The sequence below is a fragment of the Oxyura jamaicensis genome, chromosome 4 (genome assembly GCF_011077185.1).
Source record: "Oxyura jamaicensis isolate SHBP4307 breed ruddy duck chromosome 4, BPBGC_Ojam_1.0, whole genome shotgun sequence".
Taxonomy (NCBI): Eukaryota; Metazoa; Chordata; class Aves; order Anseriformes; family Anatidae; genus Oxyura; species Oxyura jamaicensis.
This window is the reverse complement of record NC_048896.1, coordinates 10,106,046-10,122,389: the sequence shown is the minus strand read 5'-3', so window position 1 is coordinate 10,122,389 and position 16,344 is coordinate 10,106,046. Positions and strand designations below refer to the sequence as shown.

The window sequence follows — 16,344 nt, the reverse complement described above, 5'->3', positions numbered from 1 at the left end:
CTCTCCTCCTTTAATCCTTAGCTGAAACAGGAACATAAAACCCTCCAGGAGTATAATAACTGACACTACGATAGGGACTGTCAGCCAGCCGTGTTAGGAGGCGGGTGTTGGGAGAAGCACAAACCACCGAGCTGAGCTGGTCCAAAACTAGAGTCACAGTTTCTAAGGGAGATAAGTAGTTACATTAGCACCACCTCTTGAAACACATTCACTGGGAAGTTTGTGAGCTGTTTAGTTTCCACTATCATGAGAAAGTAATCAGGATTTCTAAAAATATGTTTCTCTTGACAGAAAACAGCATTTGCACTAGCTGGAATAGTGCAGCCAGATGAGAAAGGGCCATACTTTATTCTGAGGAAATCTCTTTGCAAGTCTCTTTCTTTCACAGTCTTACGAAATCTTTCTTTGGAGAAAAAAATATATGCGCACACACAGGTGTATATAAATCAGATCACCTAGTTGAACTTAAAAAATCAATAGGCTACAAAACCTAGAAGCAGTCTGCTTTTGGGACAATGAAGAAACCAACACACATCTTCAGTGGCTCTGGAGTCACTCAGGACTGATATAATTCCTTTACTGGATCAAAGTACAGATTCACAATGCAAAATTCAGCATATTGTCCCACCTGTTGAGCATTTACAACTTCATTTCACAGCAGAGAGACAACGTTCACTCAGTTGTTGAAGACCCGTGTTCAGCTTCTCCCGACTTTTGCTCAGTGTTAAAACAAAGTGACAGAAGATACATTTTTAGCAGTTCCTTCAAAATGACATGTTGGAAGAATTTTTACAGAATATAAATTATACATATGTACACATGCAATATACAACATGTACAGAGCTAAAAAGGAAAAGGCAAGCCACATATGAACTCATTAATAGAAAATAGGGAACAGGTGGCAACACTGTTCAGATGCTCAAATTATCAATAAACCATGAACTGAGCACTATTCCAGCTAAATTAAAAGAGAACTATAAGCAAAGTTATCAAGAATGTCTCTTCTGGAACCTTAATAATGAAAATGAAGTTCAGGAAGATCAGTTTGACACCCTGTTAAGAGCCAGTATGTATGTGGTACAACAGGGAAGTGGGAAGCCTGTAGTCCTTCAGTCCAGTATACATACAGGGTCCCTGAAATTCGGATTAAACTGTTTCTCTTGCTGTCAAGGAAGGCAAAGGAGGTCATGGATCAAGGCTATGTATTTGAAGGAGCAGTGCTTCGTGCAGTTTAAAATGCAGCACGTTTGTTCCTCAATCAAAGCAGATATTCCAACAAAGAAAAACAAGGATGTTACATAGCATATGAGCTCAGCAGCCTCAGACCAAAGAAGTTCAGCAGAAGGCAGAAATAGTGGTCAGTGTTAGTGAACCAAGCCAGCCTCAGCATTCCTTCTGTATCTTTGCTTTCCTAACACAGATGCCAGTAAGAAAATGCAGGCAAGGGTAATTGCTCTGTTTCTTTCCACTGAGGAAGGATTAGTGACACAGTCCATTTTATTCTGCTTTTCTGTTCCAGAAGATAAAAAGGCTCCAATGAGTCCCAGAGTCACACTTCCACATCCCCTGCTTTATTTTGAGAGGCCTGGGAAACACGATTGATGCTGCTTTCAACAAAGAGCTTCAGGCCTTTTAAACCTTGTGCATAGAGATACTCCAGATACCAGTTCCACTTCTTTCCCTATTAAAAGAAAGAATAATCAGATGTGCAAGGCATAGCCTTGTCTTTCTTGAAGCAATCTGAAAAGGTCTGCAAATGTCACCTGCCACAGTTTGACAACAACCATCCTAGTCCACAGATACCCACAGGTATACAAGGGTCCCATTCTGCACCCAGACACACAAACTTTTCACTTACGTATTACATGTTTTTCGCTTGACAAATCATGATAAATGACAAATTGTGACCTTTTTTAGTACTGAAGATTTATAAATCCTAATTCTAAAAGAGCAAAGTCTATTGGATCAACAACAAAGACATCAAAGATCAAATGAACATGGATATTGAAGTCTTTCTTCCATCACTGAGTGATTCTTCCAGATCAGGCTTCGTGTACACTTTGATACAGGAAAGGGAAGAAAATGCCATGGCAATTGCTCAGTGGAGGACTCCTGTTCAAAGCTGTAAAAAAAGCTACTCATTCACCTCAGAAATTTAATATTAAATTCATTGTTAATAGGAATTCTGCTTCTAGTACACCAAAACAATTTTTTTTCTGTAGTCTGCACAGAAAACAGCCTTGCCCTGATACTGCACTGACTCCTGGAGGAAATATGTAAAAATCTCAGATCACTAACCACAGTTGGCTACATACCTAATTTCTCAAATGTTGACGTGCTTATGTTTGGCCCTGTTGAAAAACTGAACCTAAGTAGAGCTGGAATTTTCAAAATTTTTATGGGTGAATGCTACCACCTCATTCTCCTCTTGTCCACTGAAAATTGCCTGTTTTCACTGAAACAAGAAATCTTACCTTAATTAAACTGAAGTTGAAGGTGGTATCTTCTGGACAGGCCTTAATGAGAGGAAATAAACACAACGTCAAGTCAGATTAAAAAAGTACATCCAGTACCGAGCCTCTGCTTAGTCTCCTGCTAAATCAGGAATTGTAGGTGCACAAAGAAATTCACAGATATTTAATCGTATTTCAGAACGAGCTTCCAGCATTATACTTGGCCAAAAAACAAATGGCAAGACAAGGGGGAGACAGTCTTGCCCTGTGCTGCAACATTACTGGATAGCAACAGAGAATATGTATAGATACCCTTAGCAACTGTATCTCCACAGAGTAAAAAGCCATCCCTTCAAAACATCAGACAGATAATTCCCAACTAGACAGAGCAAGAGGAGAGAGCATACTGACATTTAGTTTACTGCTCATGTTCTCATAGTGTGCTGCAGAGCAGTGCCCTCTGGCGCTAAGCAACGCAGTGTTCAAGAAAAGATGAAACTGCAGGTAAATATTTTCTCTTGTCTTAAAATACATCAGTAGTAGCTACTAAGCAAAATCTCTTTCTTGGTGCTGCAGTGGGAAGAATGCAAGAAATCTCCAGGCTTTTTTTAAACTTCCAAAAGCTACAAGGCAGTATCTGGAAGCATCAGAACAAAAAGGACCTAGACAAAACATATGAAAACCTAATTCTGCAATAACAGCAGAAAGACCAAAAATTGTATTTAACAAAAATAAAATTATTTCTTCTGGCAAAGGCAAAACTTGAGTTTAAGTCAGCAGTTACAAAGTACCTAGACTCGAGACACTAAGCACATAAACCAAGGCAGACTTGTGAAACATTCCTAACCAGCATTCTTTCACCTTTCACATCAGAGTTCCTAGGTTTCATTCCAAGAGCATCCTCGCTGTCTGCCAGCAATCCTTGTAACAAAATGGCAGCTTTGTGCACCTCTTGGATAGCCTACAAAAGCTAATTTCTCAGAGCAGCATGCACATCTTGAACAGGAACAACTCTGGTAAGCTGCTCCCTCCGCTGTTCAGTAGCTGCACCAAACACGAGAGCACTTGGAATTCAACTACTAGCAGAACTCATTGGACAATACGATACACCATGTTATCCTGCTTCTCTACTTGAAACGCTACTTGTATTTCATTTTAATAAGTAATTCTCAAAAGGTGTTCTGCTAGAAGTTCTGCTATGGGCACCTGAATACAACTTAATTATGCATTTCTTCATGTGCAGAAGTTTAGAAGTTTAGGTCATGGGTTGTATTCTGTAAGGCAGAATGTACTATTGGAAAGTTATTACTGAATTAGCTAAATAATGAGAAATTTGACTATCGTAGTTCTATCCTCAAAATAAGCACAAATTCACATCTAGAACCGTTTTACTCAGACACTGAGTAGATTTTACTCAGAGACACTTGTAGAGAAACTGTCAATACAGAACACCTGGTGCTGCCAAAGGTGTATTAGCCTACACCATTACCTGCTGCAGGAAGAGGACAGCGTAGCCCATCATGGCGGGGTGGTAGACAATGTTAAAGCTGTTTTTGAATTCCTGCACTCCAGTTTTCTTCAGTAATTCATCATCCAGACGAACACCCTGAGGATGATTATCCTTCTGGAACGCACTGGATGTCCACAGACATCCCACCATAGCTATTATGTACTGGTTGTATTCTTGGTATGTCTGGCTACTGAATTTGAATTGCTGCTTTTTCTGAGGGACAAGAAAATAAAATCAATAAATAGCATCTTCAAAGCTGTTGTGTTCTTTCCAGTCCTTAAAAGAGAGCTATCAAAACACCTTCCCTCCATTCAACCCAGTTTCTTACTAAGGTCTGTTCTAGCACATAGCAGATACCTTTTTACTCAGCTCATTTTCTTTCGCAGCAACCAAGTTGGCTCGATACCTCAAAAAGCAAACAAAAGAGAAAGTTAGATGTCTGAAAATTTTACAACCTACCAGTGCTGACAAACACTGGAAGAATGCTGACACAGGATATTAAGAAAACGTTTCTTCCCAACAAGAGACCATCAGACTTTCCTCCTCTTTTAAAAAGAGAGGCAGGAAAATGAATTCAAAGGGACTTAATCACTTGACATGTTTTTGCTGGGGAAGGGTGGGCGAAATCTGGTAAGATCCGTGTCTTGGATGAGCACATGACCAGCTTACCTGGTACAGTAACCCTCATAAAGGCTATATGCAAGAATTGGCATACAGGGTTGAAATCAGCAGAAAAGTGCTGTGTATCTTTAAGGAGGGAGACTTTCATTCACTAAGCAGAGAAACAGAAGTCACTGGAAGTAACCCGACTTGACAGTTGTTCTAGATAATAAGCACTAGCTCCTCTCATTTCCCAGGGACCGTCTTGTCATGTTAATTACCCTGCAGATTCCTTAGAGGAATAACCACATGGTGAGCCCTACGCCAGCTGTCAGCAATTGGCTACTCTTCTTCGCAGATGCAGCCACTGGAACTAACAAGGCCAAGAACAGCAGACATGTTGGTGGATCCTGCTGAGAGCTAAACAGTGCTGTCTTTGGACCTGCTGGCAGCACAAGGCAGTCCCAAATTCCCACAGGGATGGGGGTGGCAGAAGTGCTTCCTACTCAGCACATTACAGAAATTGCAAGGAAACGCTTAAGTCTGGTGGTCAGAGCACAAGACTGAGAAGTTTAATGGTTAACTACAAATGATTCCAGCTCCTTGTTGCTAGGTGACTTAAATTCTCTCAAAATATGCAAACTCCTTCCTTCACCTACCAAAGATACGGAAATAATAAAAGGAAAGAGGTCAGAATCTTGCCATTTGGAATAACAGCATGGAAAAAAGATTATAAACTACAGCTATAAAATACTGTATCAAGAATGCTTGGCACAGCTGGAACATTTCACCTTTGCCTTATACAGTCAGAGAAAGTAGAGATCTCAAATTCAGGTTTTACAAAGTAACTTCATTTCCAAAAGATCAAAACAAAAGACAAGAGGATTCCCTGCAGCCCACACCACTTGTAGTACCTGTACATAATGTAGCAGAGCTGATTCAAGCTGACAGAATCCATGCTAAGCAATGCTGGGTAGAAAACTCCAGCAGGAGGCATTATCAACAGAGGCAGATTGTACTTCAGATACGTGTCACACACCTGCAAGAACGAAGCAAATCTAGAAGTATTATTACTGCCATTCACAAACCCCCAAACATTTAAGAGCAAAAGTGTGTTACTACATTCCAGTCACTTCTGTCAACTTCATCTAGGAGCTAAGACCGGGGTGAAGCAATTCTATTTGTTTCCTTCTCAGTACAAGACATTCATCAGCTCACATCCCAGTACATTTCAACAGTTTCGGGTCTACCATTATGTTGGTATTTGGTTACTCTCTGGGTCAAATTTATCCAGATCCTGCCCTTTTTTTTTGTGTGTGTGCGAACTCTTTTTTTTTTGGATCATTGTTAAGTATGTAGCTTGGCTTACACTTGATCAGACCTTGTTCCTAGCATACATTTGCTGATAACAGCAAGCCAAACTTAACTAATTGGGAAATTTGTTCTTTCTTTTTGACCTTGCTGGGATTTCATGACCATGTGATAAAGCTTTGCTCTAAGAAAAGATTATATGGACATAAAACACAAGTTTATTATCAGGCAAATTTAGAATTTAAGGTTGAGCTTCAAGTAAAAAAGGCATTTTAAAGTTTCTGCAGATTTAATAAGATCTTCAGCTAAAACAACAGTCTTAAAGTATGGATAAGTAATAGAAAGCAATATTGCTGTAACTTTGCACATTAGTGTCCTCTATTGCTTAGCCACATTAATATTCCCAAGCACAGGCTGTCACACTTCTCTTCAGGAAGATATGCATTGTTCTCAGAAGATTAGTGTGCTAAGATGCCTATCTGATAACTACAACTCAGATCATAGGCAATTAAGCTGTGACAGCCCAACGGCCAGAAAACAGATACTACTTAAATCTTATTCAATTAGCACAATTGTTTTAAGGTTCCTCTGCTCCAATATCATAACGATTTTTTTCACCAGAGATTATCTGTGAGGCTTTCACATTTCCTCTTGTCCTTGGTACAGCAAATACCACATAAGGTATAGGTAGATATCGGCGTGTAATTGAGTTACTGGTATTTTCAGACACTTAGACTCTTCACTTAGCATCTCAGCTGTGTGATTTTAGAGATCTCTATAAAAATTGAAGAGTTATGAATACATAAGTGAAGGGTAGATAAAAACATCTTAGTTGCATGCTAGAACACCAGTAACCTAAGGGTAGATGATTCTTGGTATGTTCCCATAAAATGATCATTTACTTATTTTAAGCACACTATCTTATGCAAATGTTGTTGCCTGTTAGTTTTGTGCATTTTTAATGGACATTTTAGCTACAAGTAGTTCCCAGCACCATCACTGCTTTGTTAATGCTTCATAATTTCATCCAAATTGTAGGAGCAGCACGGCTAGAGTTCACATTGCAGAAAACATATCTACAGAGTTGATTTAGGGAAAGTAGAGTAGGCTTATGCCTGTTTGACACTGCTTTATCTATAGGATAAACTGGGGAAAAAATACTGATTTTTTTAAAGGGACATAAGGAACAAGTTAGGATACATTGTTTGAAATTGAACTAAACATTCTTTTCTATAATTAGCATTAAAAAAGCATCATCTGTTGTGCCATATTTTTACTTCTCCATGCGCAATGCTACTCTGACTTAATTAAGAGCAAGCACTCACTGGTAACATTTATTTCTGCCTAGGGATGCAATAGCAGTAGCTATCACTTGTAGATCTAGCAGATATTTGGAACATTCTGGCATTTAATCACAGAGTTCTTTTAACATATAACAAGGAAGGTGATTCCATACTATACTAAAAAAATGCAATCGGCCTCAGGGAAATGGGATTTTGAAAGTCAAAACAAACGGAACACATACGATTTCATAGAAGTCCAGGATGAAGTACAACAAGAAGGTACAATTGTTTTCTAAACGCAATGCGACAGTAGAGATCCATCCAACAAAGTGGATTAGTTCAGCCACCCCATTCACTAGCCCAGAAAGGGTGGTATTCCTGCAGTAATAGACAGACACAACATTAGCGCATACACCTCTCCATAAAATGCTAAAGAGGAAACACAGTAAAAAAGAAACTAGAAGTTATCCTTCTGCCCCACCACCCTCAAGCATTCAGCAACATGCATCTGGTCTTGAATATATCTAGTAATACATTGTTACCAACATTATTACAAACATGCCCCAGCTGTCAGTGTTACAAGAATCTTGATTTTGGACTTTTCAGTGTCAATAGAAATATTTTTAAATCAAGAGTAAAGAGCAGGACTGGCAAGGTACCTTGCAACATAGCAGAAACATTACGGCATTACTGACTGGTCTTCATGGTAGGTAAAGAGGTGTATCTAAATACACTTGTGAACAGTGTACAAAACACCTTGTTACATTCATTTTGGACAAACTTACAGAGATCGGAATTGATAGTCGGACTCTGAATCCATCCAAACCACATGACAGTTTAACCAGTTCTGCAACAGCTCTTTCAAACACTCAAGAACACTGCACTGTAAGGGTCAAAAAGAAAACAGTTGTTGCCAATTTATGTAAGTGAATGATACTAAACAAAAAATGCCATGAGAATTAAAGTATACAAGCATACAAAGCAAACATATGAAGAGTTTCTCAGGACCACAAAGAGCATTTAGGTAATTGCAGTATCCGCTTAAACCAAATGTATACGTTACATAGTTTTTGCTGAAGAATGCAAGCTTCAAATAGTGACTTAAAATTGCAATTAAAAGAACTATTGTCTTGTGTACTATTACATAGTTCTTTTTAAATCCAGTGCCTCTGCTAAATTCCAGTCAAGAAGAAAATATTTTGAAGGCACTCAAATTCCCCAAGAAGTTACATCATAAATTCATATTTTACCCTCACTTCAGCACAGACTCCCCCATAAGAAGTCCCCTATACAAGCCCTCAGATTGTCATACCTTATACAAGTGCAGATAACAGTGCACACTAGAAGTAAACAGCCACTGTACTCTCTTAAATTACCTTAAAATAAAGCGAGGATGTGAAAAAGAGCTGTGCCAGGGGATCACAGATATATGATTTCATTTCTGAAATAAACAAGAAAGCAGCATGATCTCTCAGCACAAATTCTTTCCCCCAAGATCAGACACTGCCCAGCTTTATCCAAAAGATGTGCAACCCATACCAGAGAACCTGCTGAGAGGGATCCAACTCAAGAGTCTCAGGATTTGTGATCGGCAACAGAAGCCATCCCAGAGAGGAAGGCTCCTGCACAGGAACTCCTCACAAGAAGAAAATCCTTCCTACAAAGCAGAAGGTGAACATTCAAAAATTCATCTCACGTGCCTGAACCTTGCCATGCTCAATAATTCACCCTGGAGAAGGAAGAGGTTTATGGCTGCTTCCTGACATGCAATTCTCCAGGACACTCAAATTATCATTCCTGCAGAAATCAGGGCCATGTCCAGAATATTGACTCACTATTGAAAAAATGTATTTTTATTATTCTTTTGTCTTTGATACACTGCAATTTTTAAGAGGTACTGCAGGAAACATGTAAGTCCCAAATGCAATTTAAGGGAAGAATTCATGAAATCTTTGGTTTCCACAAAATAGGCACTCACCTGCAAGAAACATTCTGCCTTGTAGATAATTTCCAGGAAGTCCTTGAATTCTTCTTCATATTGGTTATTTTCAACCACACACCAGGTACACTCTAAACAGGAGAGAAGACTGCATTTGAACACAAGTACAGCAAGAATAAGCACAATTCGAAGCAAAATTCAACTCTTCTACAGTATTTCTTTTAAGGCTATATGATTACCACTGTAAATCTGAATAGCAAAGTGCCATTATAGAATGGTGAAAAGTTCAGTCTTTAGCTCCACACCATGCTATGGTGGTTATGTTATGTTCCTACCTTCCTGAAGAGTCTGTCCCATCCAATAGTAGAGCCTCAGGTAAATGGATTCATCTTTGATGCAATTCATGTAGTGAAGCAGTAATGGGTTTGCTAACACTGAACCCATCTGGGAAGGAAACTGCAAGAAAAAAAAAAAAAGTTATTCTGTGTTTAAGTCTAAGAAGTGCTAGAGAATCTCATGCTATCAGAGTTGTCCAACCTTTTTACTGGCAACAAGAACATATCCAGTACTCACACTCATCGCCCTCAGGTAGGACTAGATGCTTTGTCAGAAATAGGTAACCCACGTGCTATTCACATATAAACAGGGCATAGACAAAAATCATTTGATCTCTCCAAATCCTTCAGTGAGCTTGCTGAGACCTTCCTGCCACTCACCTCTAAACAACTGATATTTTCTAGGAGCTGGGTAAAGGTCTGCAGCTGCTCCACTGGAAAAGATTCATTTGTACTGTATAGATCAACACAGTTCTTTTCCCTGTTCCCTACTAAATTCTGTGCATTGGCACTGCTGGCAGGTACAATCAACTGGGTATTCCATTTCTGCAGAAAAGAAACACAAATGAACAGCAGTGACTCAGTTTCCAGTACAAACCAGTACACTTGTGACCAACATTCCCATAAAGACTCCGTTTTGAACAAAAAAAAGACATCTAGGCTGTCATTATAATGGGAATGCTGTGTTTCCATATAGCTATCCCATCCTTCCCAGTGCTGAAATAAAGCCCAGCTCTCATTACCTGCCATTAATCGACATGAAAACAGCTGTTTGGCACCTCCTGGCACCAGGAGAGGTTTAGGTTGGATATTGGAAGAACATTTATTCACTGAAAGGGTTATGAAGAATCGAAACAGGCTGCCCAGGGAAGTGGGTGACTGACCATCCCTGAAGGTATTTAAAAGATATGCAAATACGGAGGTGCTGAGGGACATGGATTAGTGGTAGAACTTGGCAGTACCAGTTAATGGTTGGACTGGATGATCTTAGAGGTCTTTTCCAACCTAAACCATGTTATGATTCTAGAGTCTTGAGGCCCATAACCTACTCTTTTTCGTGACTGAGGTTGAGTTGTGCCTAAACACAGAGCTCGGGACATCGGAGAGTTTGCCTGGTTTCTTCGCCTTACAGTGTTGATTGCTGCTTTCCATGGAGCCTCTGAATTCCTGAAGTAAGTCTGTAAACATAAATCAGACATGCATGCAAGAAGCCTAACTAGGATAAAGTGACAGAAAGACCAGTTTCTATTCCAGTAAACATCAGTGATGGGTGTGAAAACAGTCAAAACCAGCAAGCACGTCAACAGGAGGATATAGGTAATCCTCATAAGGATAAAGGAAGATCTTTCCATTCCAAATCATCTCAGAGTGACAAAGAGAAAAAAATGCAAGGCAAGGAATCCTCATCTAAACCTGATTTTACTCAGTGAAAAGAGGCAGTAGAATTCATCTTCACCACTTAATCATGCTATTGTTTAAACAGAAAGCTCATCACAAATACTGTCATAAATACCAGTTCCAAGTAGATTAACTCCTTACCTTCATCTTCCCAGGAAGGGTTATGGACACGAGCTCAGGACAGAAGAGCTTGTAAAGTGATAGCAGAGCCTGCAAATGAGGCTGCACTCCCTGTCAAATAACAGAACAAGTAACAACATGTATGGAATGCTTTTAATATAAATATTGAAGACTGTATTCACAAAGAAAAAAAAGGGTTTACTAAAAGCTTTCAGAAGTACATGTCAGTATGTAACCAGAGATGCACAACGAGTAAAAGAAAAATTGACTGCAAGAACAGTATAATGAGGGGATTGAAGAAAGAACTTTCTGCAATCATAACTCTAATAAAAAGAAATTTATCAATCAAAAACATTAAAAATACGGTTCCTCGCTGATTAAATGCTCCAAAAAATGTGTTACTCTAACTACATAGCTCCATCTATATTTCCCTAGCAACTTAGAGCTTATTACTAGTGATTGTATTTTTTTCCTTACAGAAAAGGCAGCAGGATCCTATACAATCTTTTATTTCCCAGTCCTTTTTGATACTGCTTGAAAAAGGAAGAGTAAAATTTAAAAAAGTAATAGAAAAATTAAAAGAAGCTGCTCTTTACTTCAGAGATTTCACCATATCTATCTATAAAACAAAGGGTTTTTTTCCATGTCATTGCATGTGCTCACAAATGAGAATTCAAGATGCACATGCAAGATATACCAGCTCAGATGTTAGAAAGACTACAATCTACATTTCCAAGTCTAACCCCATCCTGAGCTGCTAGCCTCTCCTCCAACCTGTAAGAACACTTATAAGCTGCAACATTAACCATTGTTCAAACTCTACAAAATTAGAAATGAACTTGCCATTTTTGCTTGGAGGTCAAGCAGTCTCCTGACTCGAAAAGGCTTCACTGGAAAAACAGTTAAGAACATCATGAGTTTAAAAAACACATTATTTAACATTCCAGAGAAAACAAAACATCACTTTTATTGTAGTAAGTCATGACAAAGCAGGCAGAAACAATTAGTCTTATTTCTGTGCTAACATGGGTTTCTGATTCAGAATGTATTACACAAATCTAACTGAACTGCCCCTTCGGCTTCCTTGCCATATTGCCTAGTCATTGTATTAGCTCCATTGGAAGAAATGGCAGCACCGGGAAACAGAAGAAACATTTAACTCATACAATTGGATAGACTTACCATTTTCTTTCCTGGTCAGCAGGTAGAGCAGGTGGCAGACATAGGGGCACTACAAAGAAAAAGCAGCAGTGAGCTACCCTGCCGATGCAGACTGCTAGCTACGACACACCAAAAGCGACACCCTCCCAGAAAGGCTGCACAAGCTAATATTGCTTCATTCAGCTGGCTGCCTCAAGTCATCAAGGCATCCCCACAGGGGCAGAGCATACCCTACCTCTCATAGCAAGCCTGTTTTTACATGTCACTTCCATCTGTTTTAATGAGATACATTATCTAGATTACAAGCTGTGCTAATAGTAATAAAGCTATTCGGTGAGCTTTGGTCTTGTTTTGGGGAACATGATCTAGATATTTCAGAGATCGGCAGTGAAAGGGCAATAACATTTTCCAAAGCAAAGATACCCTTGAATCAAAACACTTCATTAGAGCTTCTAACTACAGATGAGGCTGCAAGGGTCTTAAATTGGGTTCAGCTGCGTTCTCCAATTGGCTCATCATGCCTGAATATGCTACAGAACTTAAACCCAGTTTTATGGAAAAAGATCGTAACTAATGTTAACCCATCCAAAACTTTGCAGGAAACATAGCTCAGAACTTTGGGAATTTGTCTTAACCACAAAATATTCTGAACGGAAAGAATATCAACAATTTGGTACCTATCTAACGTGACTGCAAATTGGATCTTAATCTGAATCGAATCTAACCATTTCAACATCACAACACCCAGATTTTACAAATATCATATAGCACAAAACTCCTGAATGTTTGCTCTCTTTTAAGCTACAGTTCAAAGAAATTAAGTAGAACAGGATTTTGAGTTTCTAATCATTCAGTAAACATTGCTCCTAAAGGTTTTTTCTTTTTGCCCAAGGTATGCAAGTCAGTTTCTTCTCAGGGGCAGAGGACTACACCTGCTGACATGTCACATCAAAGGTAGTTCCATGCACTGCAGTGTCACAGCAGCACTTATGAATTTACATGAGAAATACTGTCCATCTGTTCAGACGTTACAGAGTGGCAATGCTTGGAAACATGTTTAAACAAACAGATCACAGTACTCAAACTAAAATCATCCAACAGTACTTCCTCATTTCTGAATCTGAATCATCCAGCTATCTTAGAACTCAAAAAGAAAAAAGGAAAATAAGTTCCACCATAAAATCGTCTCTAACATACAGCTCTCAGACTAATTTTAGCATTAATACACACACTACTAATGAACATTTAGGTTTGTTTTGTCAATTCTGTATATTCTTCATCTCTCCTTACCAACTTCTCATCATGAAGGAAGGAAAAGAAGAAGCCATAAAGGGCATGAAGTTGTTCCTTGCGGTCAATGAAGTCAAACATTGTGATCAGCCATCTTAGAAAAAGCAGCTGCAGACAGAAAAAAAGTCATCTTGCATCAAGTAATAGACAAAACCAAGACAGACCAGTCATTAGCCATCTTAAGAGACATCATCATTAAAGGGCACTCAAAGACAACCAGATAGCTACAAGATAAGCGTGGGAAGAGCTCCAACTTCCATGCTGTAAGAGAAAAAGCAGCTCTGTTCCAAATGTGCGCTAACCCCCAGATATGATGTAAACCTTTCCAGCCATCTACACGAAGACCAAAAAGACCATTTCACTAATCTTAAATCATAATGCCGTGGCCAAGGCACACAGAACTGTGATACCTTGCTGAGGCGCATGAATAATGCCTCACACATCTCAAGTAATTCACAGAAATGAATTCCTTAGGAGAGATTTCTCTACCAGAGAACCTGCCTTTTCTGTAACTGCAAATTCCCACTCACAATCCTGAGGTGTTCCTCAGCTTCCACTGCTTTTTCAGCTACAGGTGTCTCTGGAGTCTTTCTAAACAACAGCAGCTTAAGCAAGAACCTTGTACACCAAAACCCCAGGTTTTCTGCTTCCTGCAAATAATCTGTCCTCATCATTCCCGTGCAGAAGCAGTAACTACTGCAAACATTTATGAAGTTACCTGGATATTGCTTGTGCATTTGCTGACGCAGAGCCAAGATACAGATGAAACAACAGAAGTTTCTGGTATCACTGAGGCTGGAACTAGGCTCTTCAGTAAACGAGTATTCACTGTATCAGCTGGAAAACAAACATTTTAAAATCGGATGCTGCTCACAAACCAGGTTCTTTGACAGTTTTGCAGTTCCAGTTAAAATCCCCTCTGGACAAGATTATTCAGAGCTTTATTGCTTACAGGAACAGCGCACAAGAAACCAGAAACAAGAAACTTATCTATGCCTCTAAAAAATACGAGAAATATTTCTTTCCAGGTTAAAAGAAAATGGCATACGTATTATTCCATTACTGAAATAGCCTTTAGACTCTTAGCAAGACAATCAAAAGTAGCACAAATTTCTGGTAATATTAACAACCAATTACTTCACCAAAAGAGCATGCGATTGTCAGCCAGATATTGGCAGATTAGTGTCTTGGAGCTAACAAATTTAAACCAAGAAAAAAACTATATTGCTTGCATAGTGGGGAAAGAATCCTGTAAGATCCTCTTAGATTAGAGGAAGTGAAAGGGTTTTTTTTTAATATATTTCATTATGTTTCAAAATATAAGTGGTGGCCACCATTTCAAAGAAAGCAGCATGAACTGATTGCTAGCATGACACTAAGTTTATCAAGTTTCACAATACAACTATGACAGTTTGTTCAATTATTTTGATCCTGGGAAGAAGAAACCTATGCAAATAGTTACAGGAAGGAAAAAATATAATGGTTGCTAAGGACACACTTCAAGCCTTTAAAGATCTGCAATTAAGAACAAAGGAAATAAGCTTTTCAAAAAAAAGCTTTGTAACAAGCCATAATATTCTTCCCAAGTATCAGTCACCTGTAACAAGAACGGAAGATGTTTTTAGCATGAACTCAGTTTACACTGGAGCACGCCAGAAAGGTTAATTTTATGCTCAATTGCCTAAAAATAGAGTTGCCATAACCACATTATCTCAAGCAGATTTGATTAGAGGGAAAGGAGAAGTTCACAGAAGACTTGTTAGCAGTACGTAAGCATTTTACCAAGTTTGCCACTGAGTGCCACGGTTAGTAACGTATCAAATACTTCAGGGGGTAACCCTCTTTGCAGGCCAATGCTTTCCACAGTAGACAAATGTTTCTGCAAAACTTCACTCTTTTTCAATGAAACCCGGTCTTGAACTAGGGGAAAAAATAGATGACAAACAGTGATGAAACAACCTGTGAACTGATACTGAGCTATTTTAAACTTCTCTGAACTTTTCCCATATATATAGTCCATCTTGTTGGGTTCTTTACATAGCAATTGAAAGAAGAAAAGCTTTCAAGACACTTAAGGAGTTACCACAAAGCTCAGATAATAGAAGAAAGAAAACAGCAGGTGAAATTTGATATTTTATTGTTATTTTAAAGAAGTTGATGATGTTTTTAAACCTAGGGAGTTAACCTTAAAATTGTTTTCTTACCTTTCTCAAAGAATCTCAAAGCTTGCTCAAGGGAGTTGTGCTCGCTGTCATCACTTGGAGACTGCTGATTTTGTACAGTTTTTTTAGTATCAATACTCCCTTCTTTACGCCATGCAGAGAGATCAGTTTGATTACTATCGTGAACATGGAGAGGCTGCTTTGAGCGCTTAGAACTCTGTCTTCGCTGCATTTTTTTCAGACAGCCAGCTGAGACTGGAGAATTTCACTCATTTGTCACGTGAGTTCCAATCCCTCATTAAAACGATAGAAGAAAATAGATCATCCTGCAACTGATGAAGAACATCAGAGAGACAGTTCCCTGCAAAAGAAAAAAATAGTTTTTTTTTCTGACAGACTTTAGAGTGATCCTGCATAAGGTAACAGTAACTTTACAGCAAGTCATTTAGAGCTGTCTGCCCCTAAAAGATCAGACAACACGCTCAAAAGTTGTACATACAACTGTGTTAGGAATTCAGAAATTCAATTCTCTCTTACGTTAAAAAAGGGAAGAAAAAAATCAAAAGTAAAAACTAAAAGCAACTCCTTTCAAAATAAAACTTGTCTGATAAAATTTTACATAGTATTAATCCAAATTAACATAACCAGAAAGCCAACGGCATGCAATCAACAATTTTCTTTGCTGTCTATTTTATTCATTATCAGTTCTACTACTTGTGCTGTGTATGTCAATGCAATCAGTCAACAGGTGACAATTTTCTGTAAGGTAACGCACTGATTTT

At 38.8% G+C, this 16,344-nt stretch overlaps 1 protein-coding gene across 4 annotated transcripts in view; it reads right to left on the bottom strand.

Annotated features, from left to right (window-relative positions):
- Positions 1 to 536: 536 nt before the first annotated feature.
- CENPI (centromere protein I) overlaps positions 537 to 16,344 on the bottom strand; it is a 30,114-nt gene continuing 14,306 nt past the window's right edge. For all 4 annotated transcript variants that reach the window (XM_035325286.1, XM_035325283.1, XM_035325284.1 and 1 more), the window contains exons 2-21: positions 15,605 to 15,923; positions 15,183 to 15,320; positions 14,119 to 14,237; positions 13,401 to 13,508; positions 12,132 to 12,180; positions 11,789 to 11,839; positions 10,971 to 11,056; positions 10,481 to 10,609; positions 9,813 to 9,977; positions 9,432 to 9,552; positions 9,136 to 9,227; positions 8,697 to 8,814; positions 8,534 to 8,598; positions 7,943 to 8,040; positions 7,400 to 7,535; positions 5,478 to 5,602; positions 4,321 to 4,369; positions 3,943 to 4,176; positions 2,475 to 2,516; positions 537 to 1,681 (exon numbers count right to left, since the gene is read on the bottom strand). In XM_035325286.1, the coding sequence (XP_035181177.1) occupies positions 1,550 to 1,681; positions 2,475 to 2,516; positions 3,943 to 4,176; positions 4,321 to 4,369; positions 5,478 to 5,602; positions 7,400 to 7,535; positions 7,943 to 8,040; positions 8,534 to 8,598; positions 8,697 to 8,814; positions 9,136 to 9,227; positions 9,432 to 9,552; positions 9,813 to 9,977; positions 10,481 to 10,609; positions 10,971 to 11,056; positions 11,789 to 11,839; positions 12,132 to 12,180; positions 13,401 to 13,508; positions 14,119 to 14,237; positions 15,183 to 15,320; positions 15,605 to 15,794 (2,247 nt within the window). In that variant the 5' untranslated portion in view covers positions 15,795 to 15,923 and the 3' untranslated portion in view covers positions 537 to 1,549. The remainder of the gene's footprint in view (positions 1,682 to 2,474; positions 2,517 to 3,942; positions 4,177 to 4,320; positions 4,370 to 5,477; positions 5,603 to 7,399; positions 7,536 to 7,942; positions 8,041 to 8,533; positions 8,599 to 8,696; positions 8,815 to 9,135; positions 9,228 to 9,431; positions 9,553 to 9,812; positions 9,978 to 10,480; positions 10,610 to 10,970; positions 11,057 to 11,788; positions 11,840 to 12,131; positions 12,181 to 13,400; positions 13,509 to 14,118; positions 14,238 to 15,182; positions 15,321 to 15,604; positions 15,924 to 16,344) is intronic.